This window comes from Papio anubis, chromosome 1 (genome assembly GCF_008728515.1).
Source record: "Papio anubis isolate 15944 chromosome 1, Panubis1.0, whole genome shotgun sequence".
NCBI lineage: Eukaryota > Metazoa > Chordata > Mammalia > Primates > Cercopithecidae > Papio > Papio anubis.
The window spans coordinates 202,684,712-202,711,367 of record NC_044976.1 but is presented as its reverse complement, the minus strand read 5'-3'; the positions used below and the strand labels follow the sequence as shown (position 1 = coordinate 202,711,367).

Sequence of the window (26,656 nt, the reverse complement as noted above, 5' to 3'; positions counted from 1 at the left end):
CTCCAACTTCCTCAAATGTTCCTCAGTCCTCTCCAGCAATTTGCCCCACCATATGTCTCTCACCTTGCAGCCCTCGCCGTCTTCAGTTTTCTTCCTATTCTACCTAGGCTACCTGATCCAGCCCTGTAGCCCCTTCCTATCTCTATCCTAAAACAGCCTTACGTTGTCCTTTGCATACCCACCTGATAACACTCCACCTCTGGATGACCCCACCTCTCGACCCTACACCTTGTATGGAGAGTCCATACAAGAGTCACCCAGCGAGACATTGTGGACCCAACACACCCCAGGGCCGGCCCTCTGCATTGTGAGGAAGTTGCAGTTCACCCTTAACTCTCCTGCTGGAGCTCTCCTGGCTCCTGAAATTTGACAGTAAACTCGGACACTAAAAGTTTTATCTGGAAATGATTGTCTGCTTAGGCCAGGTGTGAATGCATCCCCCTTACACGCCCTTCCATTGAAAGGAACCAGTGAAGCTCTTTATCTGAAACACATCATGGTCATGGATGGAATCATTAACTACATTTTGACAGTAAACCCAGTTTAGTGGCCAAGGAGATCCAATGGGATGAGATTTTATTCCCTTCAATAACAAAAATCTGGTGTTAAGTTGGATTTTGTTTATATAGCATGAGGAATAAGTAAAGAAAGATACCTTAAAATCTCATAGGGGAATAAAGTCTTGCTTAAGGTAACTACTGTGTTGTCATGGTTCATTTTTTTGGAAACATGAAGGCATTCTGTTTAAAAATGGCAAAACTGGCTGGGCACGGTGGCTCACACCTGTAATCCCAGCACTTTGGGAGGCCAAGGTAGGCAGATCACGAGATCAGGCGATCGAGACCATCCTGGCTAACATGGTGAAACCCTGTCTCTATTAAAAAAAATACAAAAAATTAGCCGGATGTGTTGGTGTGTGCCTGTAGTCCCAGCTACTCCCGAGACTGAGGCAGGAGAATCGCTTGAACTTGGGAGGCGGAGCTTGCAGTGAGCCAAGCTCACACCACTGCACTCCAGCCTGGTGGATAGAGTGAGATTCTGTCTCAAAAAATCATAAAATAAAATTTTTTAAAAAGGCAAAACTTACTTTTTTTTTTTTTTTTTTTTTTCGCTTTTATGTATATATTTTGCACAGAACTGAAGACATCAAGGAGAATGTACTGGCGATTTTACTCATTGTCCTGGTTTCCCTCCTTGGATTTCTGACCTTGAGCCAAGGCTTTTGCAAAGATATGTGGGTGCTCCTCTTCTGCCTCGTCATGGCCAGCTGCCAGTACTCCCTGCTAAAGGCAAGACCACATCTAATTCTTACCAGTAGCGTGTGCTGTCACTAATGTAGCCTTGAAATCATGAGATGATGACACAGACACTTCTGATTTGTGTTTTAGAGTGTTCAGCCTGACCCCGCCTCACCAATACACGTAAGTTTCCAAATACAGGCAAGTAGTTTTCTTGTCTGTCTGTGTTGAAGACAAGGAAAAAGCCAAAATCTAGTCAAAGGGCCAAGTCTGTACCTAGCTCTCTATATTGAATATAAAATATAAATATCAAATATATATATAAGTGCATGGTGGCCAGCTTCCGGCTAGACCTGAGAGCATGGTGTGGGTGGTACGGGCGAAGGTGTGGGGCAGGGGGTGAAGAGTGCGTGCAGAGTTTTTCCTATCCCACTGGATTCAAGTCAGCAGAGACTGAGCCATCTGGGGGGAAGATCCCACAGACGTTGCCATCAGACTGCCTGTCTTTGTGTCCTGATTCCTCCACTTGAATGCTTGACATTGAACAACCTACTGGGCCTCTTCATGCCTCATGTTCCCTATGTGTAAATAAGTCTAATGGAAATGCCTACATGCATTAAGTAATCCATGTATGTGCTATAACAGTGCCTGACACAGAGAGATTGCTCAATAAATGTTAGCTCTTTGTAGTGATATAATTATATGGGCATGAATCATTATTCTTATTTTTAAAATTTATTGTATATACTTATGGGGTACAGGGTGATGTTTTGGTGTATGTATACATTGTAGAATTATTAAATCAAGCTGTTTGACATATCTATAACCACATATAGTTATTTTTTCCTGGTGAGAACATTTAAAATCTACTCTCTTAGCAATTTTTGAGTATAACAGCGTATTATTATTAACTGTGGTCACCATACTATACAGAAGATCTTCAGAACTCCTTCTTCCTGTCCAGCTGAAACTTTGTACCCTTTAGCCAATCCTTCCTCATTCCCCATCCCACCGCCTCCTGGTAACCACCATTCTATTCTCTTTTTCTTTGGGTTCAACTTTTTTAGATGCCACATGTAAGTGACATCCTGCAGTATATTCCTTTTTATGCCTGACTTAATTCACTTAACCTAATAATATCCTCTAGATTCATCTGTGTTGTTGCAAATGACAGGATGGTCTTCTTTTTTTTAGGCTGAATGATATTCCTATTATATGTGTATACCACATCTTCGTTATCTATTCATCTGTTGATGGACATTTAGGGTTGATATCATGTCTTGGCTGTTGTGAAGAGTGTTGCAGTGAACATGGTGATGCAGATATCTCTTGGACATATTGATTTTATTTCCTTTGGATATATCTTCAGAAGTGGGGTTGCTGGATCATACTCAAAAATAGAATTAAAAATTCTATTTTTATTATTTTTTTTGAGAAATCATACTGTTTTCCATGATGGCTGTACCGATTTCCATATTCACTAGCAGTATAGAAGGGTTTCCTTTTCTCCAAATCCTTGCCAACACTTGTTATCTTTTGTCTTTTTGATTAAAGCCATCATAACAGGCATGAGGTGATAGCTCATTGTGGTTTTAACTTGCATTTTCCTGAATCATTCATTCTTTTTACATGAAGCTAATCTCTTTATTCCACATTTTCACGTATATTGTTAACTTTTCATCTCTGTAACTTGGAGCTAATTTGTAACAAAGACTCTGAGCTCACCTATGCTGATCTGTTGGTGCCCTGGCATTATTTTGTGAACTCTGAAACACACACATGTGCTTTCCTCTGAGCCTGCTGCCCCTTTGCTCATCCACAGTGGCCTACGGGGTGGGTGCTATGGGACAGGCAGTGCCCCTTGCAGGCATCTAGGCCACGTGCGTCTGTACCGAGTTCACTGCCAGGTAGACTCCCCAGCTCGCTAAGCAACTGTCTCCTTTGTTTCAACCCTCCCAATGAAAGAAAGCTTGATTTTCCCTCTGTTGTGCTTTTAAAAAAATTATATCCAGGATTTAGGACCCGTTTTTCAATCTGTGATAGCTCCTGTTTAGCTCACAGTAATTACAAAAAGCTTATAATTGGACGATCACATGGCATGCATTGCTATCTTGTTAAATTCCTCTGTTCCCCATAATTGGTTTACATGTAATACATCTTCTTTTATCCTAGAGTCTGAATGTCAAGATAAGTAGAAGCAGCATAATTAGGGTATTGAGATGTATTGTTGTGATTATCATCAGAAATCTGGGTTAGGTGGTGTGAGAGAGATGTACAGCTTTGAAGCTTTTTTGTTCAAGCCCACCCTAGATGCCACATCACCTTTCTCCTGCCTTAGTCAACTCTCCTCACTCCTAACTGTACTTTAGTGTCGCTGTCTTTCTGCATGACTCTGGGGAGGGGTGTTCTACGCTGTTCCTTTCCTGCATATCCTTTCAGAAATAATGCAGGACATGCCAGTGAAGGTGGATGGCAAGTACAGCTGCGTAATCCTTGTGGATTTGTAATGTCTGTTACTATGGCCCCTATGCCACTGCTCTAGGTTGGAATTATATTATTTAGTTCCTAGAGGACTCAATCAAGCTGCTATTCCTTTATCTGAGCAAGCATGTCATATAGTGAGACAGTAAGAAATCGCTTTTGTAAGACATAGTCAGACATTTAACTATGTTTATTGCAGTTATTAATTTGCTGACACAGATTTCTAAGTAGATTAGTCTCTGATTTGGGTTGACATTTCTCCAGTACTTCTAACGAAGAAACAAAATATGGTAGCTATAAAATATTTCCTATTGCAATCTGACTGAACCATGTGGGTATTTAGAAGACAGATTTATTATCTCCCATTCGTAGATAGAAAGCTTTAGAAAGGAGACGGTCAGGAGCGGGAACCGAGGTTTGGGACACAGAGACGGTTCTCAAGCTTGCTGCTAATTTTTATTCATAATGGGCTGTGAAAGGAACCAAACTGCTTTTCAGACTGCACTACTTTGCACCTTTGTGGAGGGTAGCTATTAATAAATTCAGCCAATTTTTGCTCTTAGAGTGATTGACAGACCTTTCTTTTTTGCTTGCTTCTAAGAGCACAGGTGGCATATTTTGAGCAAGTTGTTAAAATCAGAAGATAGTGAAATGAAAATAAAATTTTTGCATAACACTGTGTATTTCAGTTTTAAATGCAGAATTAATAATAATGGCATGACAACAGGTATGATACAGTAGCCCCTGGGGTCAAAAGAAATCAGTTTGATTCTAAAAGAAAATAGGTCTGGGAGAGCTTAGAAGGATTAGGAGTTGAATACTGTCTAACTGAAACTTTGCAATTTGAGGATCAGAGATGGCAATATGTTAATCGGGAATGAAGATATTAATTTGCTTACACAGGTGTCCATATAGGACTAACTGACAGTAACCACTAATAATAACCCAGAAAGCAAAGTTTAGTAGAATATCCAAGAGGCAGTGAAAAACTAGAGCTGTGTGCCCGGGATCACCTGGGCAAGGCAGAGGCAGAGCTCCATTTCCCGCCTCCCCTCTACTGGCTGGGACAGCACCCGGTAATCTGCATTTTTACACACTCCCAGGTCATTATGGTGGAGGCAAACACAGATCACACGTTGAGAAATATTGAGTAACCAAAAGCATACAGGGTTCATATTTGAATCCAGCCTTACCATGTGTAAGCTGTGAGAGCCTGGGAAACTTACTTCTCTCAATCATAGGCTTTTCATCTGCAAAAGAGGAATAAATAATAAAACAGGATTGCAAGAGAAGGAAACAATGTAGCATCCCTGAGTGTTTAGCACAGTATCTGGCCCTGAAGCACTTAGCAATTGTTAGCAGTATTTTTATGTTTGTGCAAAATATGGATAATCAGAATAACATCAGTTGGATTTAATAAAGAATGCACTGGGCGGCTGGGCACAGTGGCTCACGCCCGTAATCCCAGCACTTTGGGAGGCTGAGGTGGGTGGATCACAGGGTGAGGAGTTCAAGACCAGGCTTGCCCAGATGGTGAAACCCCGTCTCTACTGAAAATACAAAAATTAGCCGGGCGCAGTGGCAGGTGCCTGTAATCCCAGCTACTCGGGAGGCTGAGGCAGAAGAATCGCTTGAACCTGGGTAGCAGAGGTTGCAGTGAGCCGAGATCACATCACTACACTCCAGCCTGGGTGACAGAGTAAGACTATGTCTCAAAAAAAAAAAAAAAAAAAAAGAAGAGCGCACTGGGCAATGTATGTAGTATGCCCAGTACAGGCTTTAGCGTATACTAGAGTATACTAAGTATACTAAGTCCTCTGTAAATGTTTCCTTCCTCTTTACATATGTGTCTTGATTCCTTACAGTACAAACTGCAAAGAGTGAGGGCTACAGCTTGTTATGCATCCTATTCAATTAACTGTTGCTACTATTCAGTGAAGACATTTGGTATCTACTTCAGGTTATATAGAAAGTATTAGGAATTATTTTTTGTAAGTAAACCTTTTATTTTAGAATAGTTTTAAATCTACAGAAAAATTGGGAAAGTGGTACTGAGAATGTCTGTATACCCCGTTCCCAGTTTCACTGTATTAACTTCGTGCATTAGTCACAACATTATACATTTGTTGCAATTAATGGACCAATATTGATACATTATTATTAAAGTCCACATTTTGTTCAGATTTCCTTGGTTTTTACCTAGTATCCTTTTTCTGCTTGAGGTTCCCATCCAGGGCACCAAATTACATTATAATAGCTACCATGTCTCTGTAGGCTCCTTTTGGCTGTGATAATTTCTCAGATTTTCCTTAAGCCTGAAAAAAAATTAGTCTGATTCTAAAAGGAAACAGTTTCTGGGCAACTTAAAAATATATATAGGGTGAAGTGGATACTGGAAGAAATCCGAGGAACATAGACTGGCAATATACTAATAGCTTTTGATATCTTGACAGTTTTGAGGACTCGTCAGGTAGTTTATACATGTTTCTCAGTTGGGATTTTTCTGATGTTTATCTCATGGTAAGAATGGGATTATGGATTTCAGGAGGAAAACCACAGAGGTAACATGTTATATGGATCACATCACATCAACGGGACAAGTTATCAATATGATTTGTCTCTGCTGATGTTGACCTTGATCACCTGGCCAACGTAGGGTTTATCCGAGGAATGATTTTGAATGACATGAAATAATTTCCCAATACTCAATCCTAAGAAATAAGAAGGTCAACTTAGTTTTAGTGGATCTTGATGAAAAGTTCTCAAGTAATATTCAATTGTGTCTTTGCTCAAAATGGTACTATTTAAAACAGAAACCATTGCAAATGATACTTAATGTCTACCATTGATTAAAGGCAGAATGTAGATCACCACTCTTTCTGCTCTCTTTCACTGCCTTTGAGGGCAGTGTGAGACAGGAGGAAAATACGTGAACTAGGAGGTAGCAGAATGGAGTGCCCTGGAAGCACTTGATGAACACTTTGATGCCCATTTCACTGCCGTCTTGCCTGGACAACTGCATCTGCCATTTTGTCATGGTTCACAGATCTGAAAGTTACGAAGTTGGACCTAACATAAATTGTTCTGTAGAATTCAACGATAAACTAAGCTTAAACAATCGTATTTGCCTATTTCTTTTCAATTTTTAAAGTAGCCTATCACATTTCTGCTATATTTAAATTGACGTTGCATCTAAATATCTCAATAGTAACCGGTTGAGAATTATTTAACCCTTTGCCTGCTGCTTCTCTTCCATACGTAGAGAATTCTTTAAAATATTTCGAATTCTCTTGTATATACAAAGTGTGGATCATAAAATAGTTGCTGTTTAGGGTCGCAGTGGGGTGATGGGTGCCCACCCCCAGCTGTCCTTGTTTTCTCCACATACAAGGGGAACCAAAGAACATTACGAACGTTTAGGATGGCTCTGAATGCACAAGTGAACTGCTAAAGCTAAAGTAAAAATGAAATCATCGACAACCAGCAAAAAATAATGTTTAATTAAACTAACCGACACCATTGTGAGAAACCACAAAACACAGCAAACCCTTGTGGCAGTGATGAGACTTCAACATACGTGACCATCATGTCACAGGGCAACAGCAGAGAAACGGGCAGAGAATGTCTGGGTTTTCTACACCTTCTGCAGGTAAAGAGCCCTGTTCTCTGCCCAGAGTCCTTTGGAAAAACTGACCCCCTTAGACTATCACAGATGCTTTCCTCATTCTCTGAATTTGCTTCGCATGAGTAACGTTCACATTCTGTGTTTAAAGAGTGACGATTATGAATGAAATTTTGTGATGTCAGGCTGAGTCCTTGGGTCTGGAGAATCCAGTGCCACATGTATGCCTCCCTATGGTCGGTGGAGGAAGCCAGGCAAATGGGGCTCCAGTCCTTACTCTGCCATGCTGTTTTCTGTGCGTGAGGCCTGGGACAGTTTCTTCATCCTTATGTCTCAGTTTAGTCTTATCAAAAGGAGAATAGTATGTGCTTCTCAGGGTGTTCTGAGGGTTTTGCTACATGAATACGCTTGAAGTACGTAGGACACTCAGTGCCTGGGATGCAGGAAAGGCCAGACAAACATTAGCTGTTGTGGCTGTTGTCGTTTTACATCAGTTGTCAAAAAGAGTAGCTGGTCAGGAGAGGGAGGCAGCAGTGAGCTATGATCATGCCACTGCACTCCAGCCTGGGTGACAAAGCAAGATTTTTTCTTTTTTAAAATAAAAAAATGCTGACTGTGGGAGAGACAGGAACATCTGTCAACTCAGCAGGTGTCAGGGGCTGTCTGCTGTTCCGGGGAATGAAGCCTGGAGCTGGCACATGCAGCAGAACTGAGAGAGAGGATGGAGGCAGCCTGGCCAGGCTGTGCACAGACCTCAGGTGATTCCCCTTGAGGCTAAGCCGTGCGCCTCTACAATTTTCCCAGACACCCCAGCTCCCTTATAACAAAAACCTTTTTCCCCCCTTCACAACAACAGAACATTCGAAGCAGCTGACCCTTCCACTGTCTCTAAGAGGATAATTAGGATGGCCTCATCACTTAGCCACACACACTGCTGCTTGCCACAGGCAGGACTCCTGGAGTTTTTGTTCGAGTCTTGAACCTTGCTCCTTCTCTGCACTGAGACTAGCACTTGGGTCATGAGATGGCTTATGGAGGTAGGGCTGATGGAAAATGCAAATGTGCACAGAGATCTGCTTTTGTGCAATAGCCTTGCAAGATGCTCCACAGCTGAATTCCATTGGTGCTCCCCACAGTGTATTTTAAGGTTAAAAGCAGATGGGGACTGATGGTGTCAAGTGAGTTTTTAAGAGATTATGATCAGACTTTAGCTGGTGGAGCTACTGGAATTTTTCTATTGAAAAAATTAAAAAATCAGTCCTTAGGAGATTTGATGATTGATTCATATGTGGAAGTAGGCATTGAAGAGCAGGGACATTTTATTAGCAGGTGTTCTCAGAAATTGAGGCAAACAGAAGTAGTGACCAGGCACAGTGGCTCAGGTCTGTTATCTCAGCACTTTGGGAGGCCGAGTCGAACGGATCACCTGAGATCAGGAGTTTGAGACCAGCCTGGCCAACATAGTGAGACCCCATCTGTACTAAAAATACAAAAAATTAGCCGGGCATGGTGGCGGGTACCTGTAAAGTCCCAGCTACTCGGGAGGCTGAGGCAGGAGAAAGACCTGAACCCAGGAGATGGAGGTTGCACTGAGCCAAGATCATAACACTGTACTCTAGCCTTGGGCGACAAGTGAGACTGGGTCTCAAAAAAAAAGTGGTTTATGTGCCTTGCGTTAGCAAAATGCTTATTACGGTTTGGGGACCCAAAACACAGGATGGGAAAATGTGGTAGCGCAGGAACATGGTGATGAGGGCAGGCTCTCTGTAACAGTGCTGTAAGTTTTGTTTCATAAATTACAAATACAAAGAAAACCTCCCCATGCCCAGTAAAGTTTGACTTGGAAGATTCAAAATAATATCTCAGACTGGTTAAAGGCCAAAGACTTTTAATTTTTAGAATAATGTATTTTTAACCTTTTAATACAAGAAAAAACTCAGAGCAAGTGGAAAGTAGCTATTTAATTATATTTCCTAAACCATGCCAGTTCGAGGAAATGTCTCATTTGCATGTGTATTTGTATACTGCATCGTTATTTATACCAACAAATTTATTTTGCTATTCACTTGATGAGAAATGCATTTAGATGGAACGTGGGCTTTAGTTTCAGTTTTACAAAATGCAACCAAAGTATTCCTATACCCATTAATCTGTGACCTAGTTGGATTCAAAAGGAAATTTCATAAGAGTAGAAGTATTCTTAAGACTGAGCCTGGACTCTGGGCCAAACATAGCCAGCCTCCATGGACAGACTGTGTTTTCCTTCCTCTTAAAAGATGGTCTCAGAATAGGATGATTTCTATTATAGAAGCAGTGGCAATTTAAATTGCATTTCTAAATATAACATGTTCAAGGCAGTGACTTTAAAAATTCACATCTGAAACCATATCACTTTAATCCTTCCTTTTTACACTCGAGGCAGTTCATGAATTGCAAAAGACATTTTTCCCAATTCATTTTCATTGTGTTTTCCCCCCTGAATCTTATAAATTGTGCATTGATTTAGGAGATGTAAATTTTTTGTTGGCTTTTGCCCTGGAAAGTTGATGTTGTATCTTTTCCTTAATTTTTCTATCCATTCAAGAAAAATAAAAAATAATTCTACTTTGCCTCATAACAATAGGTATAGGGATAAGATCAGGTCTGCTAAATATTTGGTACCCCTCACAGGGAAATGCTTTGTACGCAGTATAAATAAGACATTTTTAAAGCTGAATGACTCCACTGTGCTACACTGAGACATTTTATGTAATCTCTGCAGGTATAACTTTGTACCCATATGGTCTTGCTTTCTAAGATACTAGGAAATTAAAGCCCACAAATTATAATTCTATTTCTTATTAATAGTGGCACCCAAGTGTAGAGCAAACAGTGGTTTAAATTAGTTTTGCACTTGAAATGAACAAGATGAATACAAGTTTCACTGTTAGGGAAAGCATTGAATTAGATCTAGATTTTCTCTCAGGATGGTAATTAAATTTTCAGGTAAATCTTGTTGAGATTGATAGGCATAACTTTTTTTTGATAGTCTTATTCTGGTTTGACAGAATAAGAATCAGACTTTTTTCTTTTGTTGCTGTTTTTTTTTTCTTTGTGTTTGTGTGTGTCTGTGTGTGTGTGTGTATGAATTGTGGTGGTTGGGGGAAAATGTGTTATATGGTACAAGTTATAAGATATAGTGTAAATTACTAACTATGAGGCTTTTGTCATTTAATCAAAATAAAAGGTACCATTCAGAAATTGTGTTTGTTTTCTAGGGACACAACCAAATCATAACGTATAGCAGACCAATCTATTTTTGTGTGCTGTGTGGCCTTATTTTGCTTCTTGATACAGGGGCCAAAGCCAGGCACCCTCCCAGTTACATTGTGTATGGCCTGAAGCTCTTCTCTCCAGTGTTTCTCCAATCAGCTAGGGACTACCTAATAGGTGAGTTAATTACGGGCTTGTGGGGAAGAATATGGTGGGTGGGGGTATGTCTCCCTCTTGTCTTCTGAATTTCTAAGCTTCCTTAGTTGATTATTGGGTGAAGAGATGTGTATTTTCCTCTTGGCTCACGTATCTACCGAAGACTGTCTGGGAGCCCAAGCCTCAAGGCATCCAACTATGGAATTATTTTTAAAGGATTTTGATATTTATGACCAAGAAGTTGCAGCACTATAATGTCCATTATAATAATGCCCACTTTAATAATGCCCATCTGGGCTGGGCACGGTGGCTCATGCCTATAATCCCAGCACTTTGGGAGGCTGAGGCGGGTGGATCACCTGAGGTCAGGATTTCAAGACCAGCCTGGCCAACATGGTAAAACCCCGTCTCTACTAAAAAGATACAAAAAAATTAGCAGGACATGGTGGCACATGCTGGTAATCACAGCTACTCAGGAGGCTGAGGCAGGAGAATCACTTGAACCTGGGAGGCAGAGGTTGCAGTGAGCCGAGATCATGCCATTGCACTCCAGCCTGGGCAATGAGTGAAACTGTTTCTCAAAAATAAATAAACAAATAAAAAAAATGCCCATCTGCAGAATAGTTGTTATGGTGCCTGCTGGGGATGGTTTTGCCATCGGGGTAGCAGCATGAGTGGGCATGGTTCTCAGTCCAGGCGGAGACCTGGATACTCAGATCACCCAGTCTTCCACCAATCCCTTTGCTTGACTTAAGGTTGAGGCAGTATTTGATATAAAATGCTCTGTTTAAACAAGTCACCTGCATACTATATGGTTTTGAGTCCTGACTCTGGAGCCAAACTGCTGATGGTTTGAATTCCAGCTTTGCCACTCTACTAAGTATATGACTTTGAGCAAAACTTAACTGTGATATAAAGGCAAAAATATTAGCCACCTCAGAAATTACTGAAAGTTTTCAATGAGTTGGTATACTTTGACATAGAGAGCAGTGCTGGGCACAAAGCATCAGCTGTTGTTGTCCCTATTATGCAAAGTGGTTGCTCTGGTATTGACCCGACTGCATATGCTCTGAGAGTTCTTGCAGAGACATCCAGGGGTTTGCACACCTGCCAGTTTGTTATTGTCTGTGATCACATTGACCAGCTGAGTTGATAAAGGGTAGCTTCTACCAACATCACTAGCTGGATCTCTCGCTTGCCAGCTAGAAATCTTACTCAAGAGACTGTCAAAGCCTCTGGTCCCACATCATCCTTTCCCAACCTCCGTGACAGCCCTCCTGAATCTCTCTAGTGGAACCAGGGAGATGCCCAGGTATGGTGTAAGCTTTGTTTGTGCTCCTTATAGGTGAAAACCCTGGTAGGCACTCCACCCTCCGGCTTCCTGTTCCTCTTCCTGCTGCATTGGTATTGAACTCTTCACTCTTTACTCCCCCCATGCCCAACCCACCACAAGCCCCCCTTTCTATGCATCCTCAACACATCTTTTCCTATTACATCATGTGAGAAGCAGAGTAGCTTCTTCTTTTTTTTCTTTTTTTTTTTTTCTTTTTTTTTTGAGGCAGTGTCTCACTCTGTCTCCCAAGCTGGAGTACAGTGACACAATCTTGTCTTACAGCAACCTCCACCTCCTGGATTCAAGCGATTCTCCAGCCTCAGCCTCCCAAGTATCTGGAACTACAGGCATGTGCCACCACACCTGGGTAATTTTTGTATTTTTAGAAGAGATGGGGTTCCCCATGTTGGCCAGGCTGGTCTTGAACTCCTGACCTCAAGTGATCCGCCCACCTCAGCCTCCCAAAGTGCTGGGATTACAGACGTGAGCCATCGTGCCCGGCCAGAGTAGCTTCTTAATGCCAAAGGGTTACGCACCACGCTTCGGAGAACCTGTGAGTTCAATTAGGAAACAGAAACATGTTGGGAAAAAAATAACAGATCCATAATTTGATCTCCCAGTCAGTGCCCTCCTGCCCAAGAATATTTGCTTCTATCCTTCCTGATTTTTTTAGTTTACTTTTTTTTCAGTCCTATTGGTTGGAGCAAACACATACACAAGAAAGGCCTTCTGTCATTCTTATTATTTTATAACTTAGCATGCCCATATTCCTCACTAAGTCGGCTACAATGAAGAAATCACGGTTTGAGTAGACAGAGATGCTCACTCTTGATTGCACACTTTGCAGGGCCATCCTTTCCTGCCATCTTCTTTTTGCAAACAGCAGTGTTGGAGTCCACAGCTCAAGGGCATACGAGGACCTGGAGATTAGAGAAGGAGAAAGCATAAAATAATTTTGTAAGATGTCCAAGAAACAGTTGTCTATGTCAAAATGCTGCCTTTTCTCTCTCTGCACTCCACACTCCATCTTGGGCACCCCCAGCCATCTTTTCCTGGGATCTTGAATGTGGGTTAGTGTTGGTAGAGTGCCACCTCTTACAGGTCACAGGGATCTGTGGCTTGAGCTGGAGATGTAACTACTGTGACCCCTTCTCACCTCCTTATCACACATTGTGTGGTCCCTTCTCATCTCTGTCTCACACAGTGTGTTCCTTCTATTCGGAAGCTGTTTTGCGGCCTCCCCTGTCCTTCATTATGCTGGCTTATAACACCTTATTTCCGTAAGTTTGACCCCATTGTCTGTCCTCTCACTACCCACACTTTCATAGTCCTTAGTCCATTTTCTAGCAATCTGCTCGCATTGTTAATACTGAAATAATGCCTGTCTCTCTCACTAGCTTATTTGCTCAGAAAAGGCAAGGCAGAGACCCTGCCTACTTTCTTACCACTGAATCCTTAGCAGTGTCTGGCATTTAGAGGCACTAAATAAACATCTGTTGAAAGGATGAACTAATGAATATAAAAGTCTGTGTTTTTGTTTTGTTTTGTTTTTGTTTTTTTGAGACGGGGTCCATCTCTATTGCCCAGTAGAGTTCAGTGGCCCGATCTAGGCTCACTGCAACCTCTGCCTCCTGGGTTCAAGCGAGTCTCCTGCCTCAGCCTCCCAAGTAGCTGGGATTACAGGCGCGTGCCATCATACCTAGCTAATTTTTGTATTTTTAGTAGAGATGGGGTTTTGCCATGTTGGCCAGGCTAGTTCCGAACTCCTGACCTCAGGTGATCCACCCGCCTCGGCCTCTCAAAGTGCTGGGATTACAGACGTGAGCCACCATGCCTCGCCGAAAGTCTGCTTGAAGTACTAAGGAGATTAACGTACAATAACTTTCGGAATACTTCCCATTCATAAGTCAGAGAAGGCTACAGTCCATTTGGACCGTTTAACTCAGCACTTAGAATAAGTAGGTACTTAATAAGTGCCTTTGCCAATAATCTGTAGAAAGAAGTTTGGGGGCACGAAAAGCATGATGTGTCTTCCATTTACAAATTGCTTTTATGTACATTGGTCTCTCCCTCATTCCTGGTTTTTAAAATTTTTATTTACTACTGTAAAAAAGTCAACTTTGGAGTAAGTGTAATTGTCTTGGTGTGGTAAACTTACAATGGCATTGGAATGTGAGATGTTATTAAAGCTCAAAAAGTAAGACCTTAATGTCTTAAATAATTGGTAAAAGTCTAAGATTTTACTTTTAGCAGTAACCCTTGTTCTAGAATATCCTACTAGGTAAGCATATTCTTATTTTATTTTAGTTTTTAAATCAATTTCATTAGGGATTGGAGAGAGAACATTCTTATCTTTTTCACTGGAATTCCCTTTCCCTCATTAAAGCTTCTCCCTAATACATATTTTTGTTTGCTTGTCAACAGTGACAAGTAAAAATGGCGATAAAAAATCCAGCAAGCTGATTAAATAACTTCTGGATTAAAGATAAATAGAAAAATAGAACAATAGCAATCCCTATGGAATGAATGTGTTAAACATACAAATTTGCACTGAGCAGGAAAAGGTTGCGAAACAAATTTACAACAAATGGGAGAGAAAGGAAAGAGGTAGAGGCTTACACTATTTTTCTGACTTTATGAGGGAACACAAGGGCAACTTAAAGTCATTTCTTCTTTGTGGACCTTATTCTCTTTACTCCCTCCACTAGCAAGGGATGTAAGCAGTCTAAAGCTGCTGCCCCTGCTATATGGAGGAACTGGAAAGGAGAGAAGAAAAACATCAGGAGAAAACAAAAGGTTATTAGGAGGAAAAAGAAGTGTACAGATCTAGGAAGTGTAATGCTTCCTAGAGCCGCTATAACAAAGTACTCCCCACTGGGTGGCTTGGAACAACAGAAGTTAATTGTCTTGCAGTTCTAGAAGCCAGAAGTCCAAACTCAAGGTGTTGTCCAGGCCATGCTCCCTCTGAAAGCGCTAAAGAAGGACCTGTTCCGGGCCTCTCTCCTTGGCTCGTAGATGGCATTCTTCTCCTGTGTGTTCATATGGTCTCCCCTGTATGCGTGTGTGCCTCTATGTCCAAATTTCTCCTTTTCATAAGGACACCAGTCATATTGAATTAGGGCCCAGGTGGACCCTAAGGGCCTCAGCTTAACTTAATAATCTGCAAAGACCCTATTTCCAAACAAGGTCACATTTAGAGTTACTGGGAGTTAGAACTTCCACACCTTTTATGGGAACATAATTCAGCCCATAATGAGGAGCGTTTTAAGAAAAAGGACAAGGCAGAAGGAAGAATTAAGTCCATGTGACATCGTTTCCCATGGATTTATCGTGCTTCTCATGCTGTGTTGGGTGCAAGTGGTCCTCCTCTGGCAGGTGCTAGGGAGCTTGGAGTGTTTCCTAGAGCAGTGTCTTGTTGGTGATGTTTCGGTTACCCACTGCCACTCCTGGTTTCTGCAATTAAACCATCACCCTGTCAGAGCGGTAGGAGGGGCAGAGGAGAGGGATAGACAAGGAGCAAGGCCAGTCCAGTATCAGCAGCTCCTTTTGCCTCCTTGTGCAGAAGAGATCAGATGCCTGAGCCAGTGGTATGAGAGGAGTCAGGTGGACATGGGGCAGGTGGGAAGGATGGAGAAACTCCTTGTCATGTATAATGCAGGGAGAGAAGCATCTCAAAGAAGAAGGAAACGTCAGATGATTGAAGGAGAAATTCAGGTGAATTAAGGAGGTAGAAGCACAGAATAATATTCCTACGTAATTTCTTTTTCTTTTATGATCCCTCATATATGTTCAGAATATTACTCTGTGCACTTTTGCTTTCATTATAAGAAAAAATGTTCTTTATTTTTATTCCCAGGAATAAGGTGAAAGTTATTCGTCCGCAGTCATTTCCTGTGTTCAGTCAGAGACTGGTGACCTCTGGCTGGAATTTACATTACTTTCCATTTGGGAAGCTTCAGCAAAAGCCTCTGAGTGAGACTGGCTTTGAAATTATCCTATGGGTGAGAAAGCCAAAAGGTCTCTGATTCTTAGTACCATATTTCAAAAGGAGCAGTAACAAAACTAGAGCGTGCCTGGAGGAATGTGTAGCCACATGGTCTATATGGGGTCTGGAAACTGGGTAATGGAACTGGGAATGTCCAACCCAGGGAAGAAACACTTGAGTGCTAGAGGTACCCACAATAGCTTCAGATCCTTAAAATGCTGCCGGGTTGAAGGGGAGGGATTTTATTCTCTTTTGTAGCCGTAACAACTAGTTCCAGCAGATGGCAGGTGGATTACAGCTCAGTACAGAGAAGCCAGTGAAACGGTTTGGGTTAGAGCTGCCCCACGGTAGAGTAGGTGTTGCTTAGTGAAATGAGTTCTCTGGCGTGGAAAAGCTTCAGGCAAGATGAAATGTCCATCAGTTGTAGCCCGGGTCCAAGCATTGGATGGGTTCTTTATCAAATGGCCACTGCTCTGTGTTTTTTATTTTAGTTTTTCTCAGACCTGAGAGTTTTATGTTGTATTTTTGGTCCTTAGGTTTATAAATCCCTGACAACAATCATGCATCTTCAATAATGGAGATTGTAACTTTGGAGATAAGTGGAGGTTTTAGAACCAATTACTGGATTGTACTCACCTTTCCCTAAACACCCAGACGTCCCATTTCTATGTCTTGTTTAAAGGCTCATTTCTTGGCCTCAGTCCGTATGAGGTCAATTAGTTAATACACAGATAGAGCATATTGAAGACACACAGTATATACATTCACATTGACTTCAGAGGCTTTAGTTTTATCTCTGTGCCATCTTAATTCTGCCTGCTTGCCCCTCAAACCTGCAAATATGGTAATTTATATCACTCACATTTGATAAAAATGTGATAAATCAAATCACATTTGATAAAAAGTAGCTTAAGCTACTATATTTTTATTTATGAATTTTGCTTAAAAAGAAATGGAACTGTGCCAGAAGTTCCTGCCTTGACTATAATTATTAAGGAAAATAAAAAGTTAGAAAGAAGTGAGAGAAAATTATAGACCCACTCAGTGTGCTAACAGAAAATGTTTGTTCACAGGGAAAATTATGAACAGCCACAAAGACTTTAATTTTTCACTTCTGGGGGAAAAAAAGGACAAAATAATTTCAGCAATTTCAAGTGTCATTTTCCTAAAGTCCTGGTAACATAACAAGCATTTGGCTGCTTTTTCCTTCACGTTCAGTGCAACCTGACAGATGAGACACATGGACTCCCTCTTCCTCCCATTCCACCTCCACGACATTTATTTTAAAGACTAGAGCTTTCCTCCTCCAGTATGTTTTGGAGAGGATCTAGTGCATGGGCCTCTCTGTTGACTGCTGTTCTTCCTGTATTGTTTCATTAAGTTCCAATTCTACACCCACAGCCAGAGCATCTCCGGGGATGACTTTCTGGTATTTCTTACCATTTTATCTTCCTCATGCCATTTTTCACTGTCCTCTAATTCTTCTCACTTCTTTGGGTTTTGTTGCATTGGCTAATGTATTTCTTACACAGAATACCTCTTTATCCTTGATTTACCAAATAGCTCCCAATATTTGGCTTTGTCTTTCATGTGATTCCACACCTAGACTTTTCTCTGTAGTTCTTCATTCTCAGAGTAGTTTTTGTCACACAGGCATACAACATTTTGAAAGGTAAATAATAGATCTCATTGGACCTTCCCTCTGCCCCGATCTGGAATTGGCAGATATAGCATAGCACAAAATTGTCATTGCTGGGTTTTGACCCCAAAGTAAAGAGAAGCTCTTCTCTGTTTGTTTGAAATTTTATGGAATTTTGTGGATTAAAATTTCTATGTTCATGACTATATGTTCTGTAATTAAATTTCTGTTTATTTCTCGTATCTATAGAAACTGAAAAAGAAATTATGTCTTATATAGTTATGTCTAGCATATCAGTATTTGTGCCTTTTTGTCTGCGTTGATTGAAAAATAAACTGCTCCCAGGTGCTCTACTTTTTTACAATATAGTTGAAATCTTGCCACAAAAATTATCACAACAAAATCACCACTTGTATCAAAACATGGCACCAACACCAACCACAGCCCCTACTATCATAGATAGTCATGTTCATGACATAAAATTTTTCTTTCACAAAGAGTTGGAACAGTTCCTCAGTACTCTGTTCTATGGTGAATTTTAACCAACTTTTTTTTTTTTTTTTTTTAATATAAGTTCTGGGATACATGTGCAAACCATGCAGGTTCGTTACATAGGTATACCAACTTTTAAAAAGAGAACTTCAACATCTTTTGTGGGAACAGAATTCAACCCGAAACAAGGAGCATTTCAGAAAAAGGACAAGAGAGAAGCAAGAACTAAGTCCATGCAATATTATTTACCATCTTATGGCCAAAGGTGCTATTGTGCCCGTTTTAAATAACGCAATAACATTAAGCAACTATTTTAATCAAATATTCAGAGAATGGGTTGTGCAAATGCTCTCATCCTTACAACGCCACTATGGGAAGTTAACATTTCCCATTTTTCAGAAATAGCTGAAACAGCCTCACTAGCCATCCTCCTCCCGTTGTTCACTGTGGTTTGTGCATATTTTAGGACGTAGTTCCAACGTCTAGACATATTGGATTTCAAATCAAATTTCCTTAGTTTTATTAAGGTTTACCAGTACCTAACTTCATTGACATACAACCCAATGATCAGGGACAGAAAGGAAGACAGATGTCTTATGGCACTGCTAATGGGAGTTTCTATGTTTCTCTGAAACCCAGCTTCAGTAGAATTAAGCAAGAGGCAACGGTAGGAAAGTTGCTGTAAAATGCAGCTCTACTGTAGTTTTCCTCCTCTAACAAAACAGTTCTCTGAAACATTGAATTATAACCTACACACGTTTTCTCCAGTTCTGCAATTGCATCATTCTGATGGGAGGTAGCATAAGCTGCCTCTCCTCAGCCAAGAGCACCTTCGTCTACCATGTGATCCATCTACCCTAGAATCCGTGTCACATTATCACCCAGTGCTGAGTCAGGTAGTTCCCACTTGACAGCCTTGAGCTCTGACTTAACTCTGAGTTTCCAGTTGGTATTTAGTTTGTAACAGACTCCGAGTTACCCAAGTGCTTGAGGGTACAGAAGCGCAAAGCAAGGACACTCCTTGGCCCCAATTTTTGCTCTCCTCTCGCATGCAGGAAGAGATTTCCATAATTACTATCCTGTGATTTTTTTTGTCTGAGAAGCAGTCTTGCTCTGTCGCCCAGGCTGTAGGACAGTGGCATGATCTCGGCTCACTGCAACCTCAGCCTCCTGGGTTCAAATGATTCTCCTGTCTCAGTCTCCCGAGTAGCTGGGATTATAGGCACATGCCACCACGCCCGGCTAAATTTTGTATTTGTTTTTTCAGTAGAGGTGGGGTTTCGCCATGTTGGCCAGGCTGGTCTCAAACTCCTGACCTCAGGTGATCTGCCCACCTCAGCCTCCCAAAGTGCTGGGATGACTGGTGTGAGCCACCACGCCTGGCCTGTCCTGTGTTTTTTTATGTTCCTGTAGTTTTCCTAGTTTCCTTTCTCTTACCCTCATCTCCCCTATGTCCAAGTCTACTCTTTCAAACTGAAGATGATTGTACTCTCACTTACCACCCCTGAAGTTTTTGTTCAGTCCTGGGCTGTGTGCATTCCTTTCATCAGTACGTCTTTCTCAGGATCTTTCCTCCGGGTGAGAGGAGTCTGAGATTGGTCTGTGGAGGTTGCAGTGAGCCGAGATCGTGCCACCGCACTCCAGCTTGGGTGACAGAGGGCGACTCCACTTCAAAAAAAAGATTTCCTCCAGTATTCTTGGGTGGGATGGTGTGGAAGGGGAGAGAGACAGCACTGCTGCAGGAGCTTTGGCAACACAGTTCCCACAAGCTTATCGTCAATTTTGTTTGTTCATTTTCAGTATTTTTGTATTGCTTCCCTGCTATTTCGCTCCTTGGACTCTTCCCGCAAATCAACACTTTCTGCATTTATCTTTTGGAGCAAATTGACATGCTGTTTTTTGGTGGTTCTGGTAAGTTGTTTACATTCTATTCTTCCTGTAAAGGAATCTAGAGTTCAGATAAGGACCAAATAGCCTTAGGCAGGAGACAAAAGGCTAGATAGGTTTTCTTTGTCCAGCGCATTTAAATGACTTCAGTTTGGATCAGTCTGGGTGATGATAGGTCTGTCCAGATTTTCCGTAGCCAAATTGGAAGAGGTCCACTTAGCTTGTTTGAGCATAAGCACAGAGACAAGGAAGGGTAGAATTCTCTATGATTTGGAATAGGTTTGAGGCCCTTCAAACTATTCCCTAGAAAAACACTCTCCATGTGTGTGAATGTGTGTGAGCATATGTGAGTGGATATAAAAGTGTATGTGTGTGTGTATGTGTGTATTTGAGCACATACATGCTCAAGTCTGGGGTGCATCAGTGTGAGCCTGTAGGTTGACATTGTGCTGTGTACTGTGTGTGTACCTACAGAGATAGGTGACCTGTGTCCCTAAACCATCACTGTGACCTTTTAAATGTCATACTTTAGATTCAGGCCAAGGTGGGTATAATCTCACGACATGACATAAATTGCTTAACTTTTCAGCCTACTCATCTATTCTCTAAATGGAAATAAACACGATGACCTCATAGGGTTGCTATAAAGAGTAAATGAAATCATGTGCATAATGCAATCACTGTTACCACCCCCATAACACATACACGTACACACACACACACACACGCCCTATGTGGGGACACTTGCTTGTTCCCTTTCCCGTCTCCTCTCTCCTCCTGCCTTCTCCCTCCCTCCTTCTTCTTACCATTTATTCTATTGAAATTGCTATCCAGGACCTTTTCCTTGACCAGCAGCTTTCAACTGTAAGCCATGAGGTCTCCCTACCTTCATTCTGACACATTCACATAGTCTTTTAAGAACATTGTAAAGCATTCTTTCTGAATACTTTCCTCTTGAATTTTTAGTTAAATGATAGTCTCTTTCTTGCACCTATGAGTCACCCAGTGCCTTTTGATGGATCCCATAGATGTATTCTTTACCCCTTCAGCAACATCTTATATGTGAATGTGCAACCATCTCTTCGCTGTTTTACATTTGTTGATTTTAAGAATGGCCAGTCAAGAAAAGAACTGTTGATGTTTGTGTTCCAGCTGTGTCTGGGATAACTTCGGCTGTTTACAGCGTGGCCCGGAGCTTCTTGGCTGCCGCCCTGCTCCACGCGGTCTGCTTCAGTGCAGTGAAGGTAGGTGTGAGGACCGTGGGCCCTCATCCTTCTCCTCGACTCATTGAATTATTTTTTTAAACAAATAAATGTTTTCTCCAAAATTACAAGAGAAATAGGATCTGTGCAAATCAGGGAGTGACTGTGTGGCTGCGCAAGGCCTCGGTAGTGTTAGAAGACGGGTCAGGATGCCTAGTTTGCCCTAATATGAAAGGCCCCCCCACCTCCTGGCCTGGCCTCCCCTCTGCAGACGTCTCTCTGGCAGAATCGGTTAGTGACATTGGGAGGGGCTGCTGCTAAACATGGTGGTCAGTGGAACCCATGTGTCTGCCTTCACTTCCTGAAATACCGCTCAAAAGACAATAAAGGGATACAACTGCTTAAAGCTATATGGACAAGAGGACAGAAGAGGATATGACAGCCACAAAATGTTAGAATCTAGAAAACAGACAGACTATAGACTTACCCAGAAGGGGAAAATGCAAACCTAGCCTGGCTGCAAGGGAAGCCTAAGATGATGAGAAAGCAAGATAAACACTAACTTCAGGAAGACGCAAAGTTGTGTCAGGCAAGAAACGTATCTATTGTAGGTACCTAGCTCGGCTGTGAACCATATTTATGTAGTAATCTGAGTAATCATCATGTTATATCACTAATGGAAGAATGGGGGAGGTGAAGTGTGATGGAGGAGCTCCCAATCCTGTCTTCCATATTAGAAAGTCAACAAATAACATCTAAATTGAAAAAAAAAATCAAGAAATAGCACAAAAATTATTTTATTTGAAAATATGGAGGTAAATATGGAGAAGAAACAGCAGAACCATTGCCTTCAGGAAGCAGGAGTTAGGGCAGGGGTTTGCGTAGGCCGGGACCACTACTGTTTGTTTTCAGTGTTGTAGAGCTGTGGAGTGGCCATTAAGTCTAAAAATAATAGCATACATAATGTCCTCAGGGGCATCTTCAGTCAGTAACAAATAAATTAATATTATACCTATTTCTGGACTTATGGTTTAATAGTTTAAACCACAGGTACTCCTTTATAAAACAAAAATTAAATGTAAAGGAGTAAATAAAAATAATTGATGTTCCAAAGTGTTTTTAATCTAAATCACATGACATTTCTTAACTCACATTTTTAAAAGATTAACTTAAAACTTATTAAACTGATCAGTGTCAGTGGCAGAAAGGTAATTGTTTATTTCCCTTTGTGAAAGAACGAATTCAACATTTTTCTCTTTCAACATTGCACCGTAATCAATGGAGTAATTATTTATCTTGCTCCTTCTATTCCTACCATATAGATATTTTCTTTCAGAAAAAAGGGGAAGGGCCTGGGAGGAAGGTTTCTCTATCTAATATACAAAGGTAATTTATGTGCTTGTAGTGGCCCTGTTTGTTACCACATTTATCCTATCATGTAGACCAACAATTATCTAATCAGTGTTTCTGGTGTTCTTTCTTTTGACTTATGTTCCTTTATTCAATCATAGGATCCCAGGTATACTTCATTTAGGAAGAGTACTTGGATGGGTATTTTCTGAGTCCTTGTGCTTCTGAGAACATCTTTCCACTGTCTTTTGGTGAAATGGCTGCCTATACAACTCTAGGGTCCCAAGTGTTTTTCTGCAGGCACCTTAGTATATTGCTCTGTTGTCTTCTAGAATTATTTGTTTGCTTGTTCATTAATTTTTAAAAGTCAGGTTTAAAACTCAGCTTTTAAAACTGTCCAGTTTGGTTAGTTTTAATAAATAAATAAATAAATAAAGAATCCTACAATCAAGTTATGAGACCATTTTCACCAACTCAAAAAATTTTCTCGAATTCCTTGTAGTCAGTCTCTTCCCCTACCTCCAACCTCTGGCCACCATTCATCAGATATTCTGTCTTTGAAGCTTCTTTGGAATCACATCTGTCACGGCATGGTATATATACAATAAAATCCACTAATTTCAAGTGTACAGTTAGATGTATTTTGACAACTGTGTATAGACAAGTTACCACCATCACAATCATGATACAAACCATTCCCCCATCCAGAAATATTTTTTCGTGTTCACTTGCAGTCAATCCCCTCCCCACACAATGCTTTTATTTATCCGGAGTGAATACCTGAGTGAGCTTGCTAGATCACATGGTAAGTTTTTATTTAACTTTATAAGAAATTGCCAAACTGTTGTCCAGTTTCTGTACCATTTTTCATTTCCCTACCCTCACATAATCTTTGATTTCCAAGTGTTCCAGGTTCTTGCTAAGACTTAGTACTGACAGTTTTTTTTTAAATCCATTCTCGTGTGAACCAGTATCTAATGGTAGTTTTAATTTGCATTTCTCTAATAATGAATAGTGTTCAACATCTTTTTGTATGTTTGACATTTGTATAACTTCATTGATGAAAAATTTGCTCGTCTTTTGTCCATTTAAAAATTATATGTATGTCATATTATTGAGACATAAAAGTTCTTTACATAATCTAGATACAAGTCCTTTATCAGATATATGCTGCACACATTTTTTTTTTCAGGCTGTGGCTTGTCTTCTCATTTTTTTAACAGCATATTTTGAAAAGCAGAAGTTTTTAGTTACAATGAAGTCCAATTTATCTAATATTTATTTTATGGTTTATATTTTTTTATATCTTACCTAGAAAACATTTACCTAACACTAAGTCATAAATATTTTTGTACTAGAAGTTTTATAGTTGTAGCTCTTATATTTAGATTTGAAATCTCTTTTGAGGTGATTTTTGTGTATGATGTGAAGTGAAGGTTGAGATTTACTAGTACCCTTTCTCCATTGAATTACCATGGAAACTTTGGAACCAAAAATTAATCATTTCGTTGTTCTGTATGCCTTTCTTTATGTTAGTATTACACAATTTTGATTACTGTAGCTATATAATATGCTTTGAAATCAGATGGTGTCTCCCCCAACTTTCTTCTTCTTTTTCAAAATTGTTTTTGCTATTAAAGGTCATATGTCTTTAAAAGTAAGTTTTAGACTATGTTTGTCAATTCCCACCAAAATCTGCAACATTTTCATTGGGGTTATGATGGATTTGTAGATCAATTTGGGGAGAACTGACATCTTAACAGTAACTTTTTGATCCATGGACATAGTATATTGTTTCATATACCACAATCTTTGTCTTTGTTACTTCCTCTCAGGTCAAGAATATTTTGTACCTTTCAACCTACAACTATTGCACCTTTTTGTGCATTCTATGTTATTTTAAATAGCATTGTGTTTTATAATTTAAATTTTCAATTTTTAAGTAATACTAAATACAATTTATTTTGTAATATTTCAGCTTGTATCTTGCAAGCTTGCTTAGCAGACATATTAATTCTGGTAGCTTTTTAGTAATTTCCTTGAGATTGTCTACCATAGATTGTCATGTCTGTCAATAAACACAGTTTTGTCTTCCTTTACAGCCTGTATGCCTTTGATTTTTTTTCTTGCTTTATTGTGGTGGCTGGGACCTCCACAGCAATGTTGACTAAAAGTGCTGAAATCAGACATCTTTGCCTTGCTCCCAAGTTTAGGGGAAAAGTCTTTCACCATTAAGTATGAAGTTAGCTATGGAAATTTTCCAGATGCCCTTTATTGGGCTGAGTCATTTCCCTTAGATTTCTAATTTGCTGAGAGTTGTCATCATAAATGATGTTAAATTTTGTCACTGTTTCTTTCTTCTATTGAGAAGACAATATTGATTTTTTTGAAAGTGATTAACAGGAAGGATTACATAAATTGACTGTTCAGTGTAGAACCAACATTCCATTTAAAGGATGGGACCCATTTGGTCATGCCATATTGTCTTTTTAAATCTGTTGCTCAAGTTTATTTACCAATATTTTGTTGAGAAATTTGATGTCTATGAAGTTTCTAGTTCTCTAATTTTTCTTTTTTTCTTTTTTCTTTTTTTTTTTTTTGAGATGGAATCTCACTCTGTCACCCAGGCTGGAGTGCAGTGGCGTGATCTTGGCTCACTGCAAGCTCTGCCTCCTGGGTGCATGCCATTCTTCTGCCTCAGCCTTCAGAGTAGCTGGGATTACAGGTGCCCCACCACCACACCTGGCTAATTTTTTGTACTTTTTAGTAGAGATGGGGTGTCACCATGTTAACCAGGATGATTTCAATCTCCTGACCTCGTGATCCACCCGCCTCGGCCTCCCAAAGTGCTGGGATTACAGGCATGAGCCACCAGCCCTGGCCTAATTTTTCTTTTCTTGTAATGCTTTGTCTTGTTTTGATATTATGTAATGGCTTGATAAAATGAATTGGAAAGTGTTTCTTTTTATATTCTAAAAGAGCTCATATAAAATAGCTCATGTTCTTACTGAACTTTTTTATATAGTAATATTTGGTTTTGTTGATCTCTTAGATGGAATATGTGTTCTTTTATACTCTCATTAAGCAGTCAGTTATCTCATAAAGATTTAAAAATCTTTAAAATTATGTTTCATTTACATTATTAAAAAAATAATTTCTGCAATGTACATTTCTTTGTGTAGATTCATCTTTCTGCTTGCCATCATATTTCTTCTGTCTGAAGAAATTTCTTTAAGAAATCTCATGGTGCATGTCTGCTAGTAATAAAACTTTCAGCCTTTGTCTGAAACATATCTCATTTTGCCTTCACTTTTGAAGAATATCTTCACTGTTACAGAATTCTACTTAAAAACTTTTTTCCCCTAGTACTTTCAACATGTTCTATTTTCTTTTGTCTTGTATAATTTCTGATAAAAAAATTCTGCTGTTATTCCAATATTTGTTTCTCTGTTAGTAATGTTTCTTTTTTCTCTGACTGCTTTTAAGATTTTCTCTTTGTCTTTGTTTTCAGCCATTTGACAATGCTGTTACTAAGTGTATGGCGTTTATTTTTTATTTTACTTAGGATTCTCTGAACTGTTTTGATTTGTGAGTTGTTTTGGAAAATCTTTAGCCATTCTCATTTCAAATATGTCTTCTGCCTTATTCTATTTTTCTTTTCTTCTTGGGCCTTCAATTACATACATGTTAGATCGTTTAATGTTGCCCCACATCATTTGTATGCTATAGTCTTTTTTCCACTCTTTTTTCCTTCTTTGCGTTTTAGTTTTAGTAATTTTACTGACCTATCTTGAAGTTCACCAAGTCTTTCTCCTGCTGTGTCTAGTCCGATGATAAACTCACCAAAGAAGCAACATTTCTATTTGATGTCTGTAGATAGTTTCCATTTTTCTTTTGAAATTACCCATCTGCGCATGAATGATGTCCATCTCTGTCACTAGATTCTTTGACATATTAATCACAGTCATTTTAAAGTTGAGATTTTTGTAAATTATCTGGCTTTTTCTTGTTGTCAGGCT

The 26,656-nt window shown here is 40.1% G+C and overlaps 1 protein-coding gene across 3 annotated transcripts in view; it reads left to right on the top strand.

Moving 5' to 3' along the window:
• The window catches only part of PCNX2 (pecanex 2), a 304,697-nt gene that overhangs the window by 73,120 nt on the left and 204,921 nt on the right, over positions 1-26,656 (top strand). For all 3 annotated transcript variants that reach the window (XM_021931429.2, XM_021931434.2, XM_017953734.3), the window contains exons 11-15: positions 1,136-1,289; positions 1,389-1,421; positions 10,599-10,770; positions 19,999-20,109; positions 21,238-21,329. In XM_021931429.2, coding sequence (XP_021787121.2) covers positions 1,136-1,289; positions 1,389-1,421; positions 10,599-10,770; positions 19,999-20,109; positions 21,238-21,329 — 562 coding nt within the window. The remainder of the gene's footprint in view (positions 1-1,135; positions 1,290-1,388; positions 1,422-10,598; positions 10,771-19,998; positions 20,110-21,237; positions 21,330-26,656) is intronic.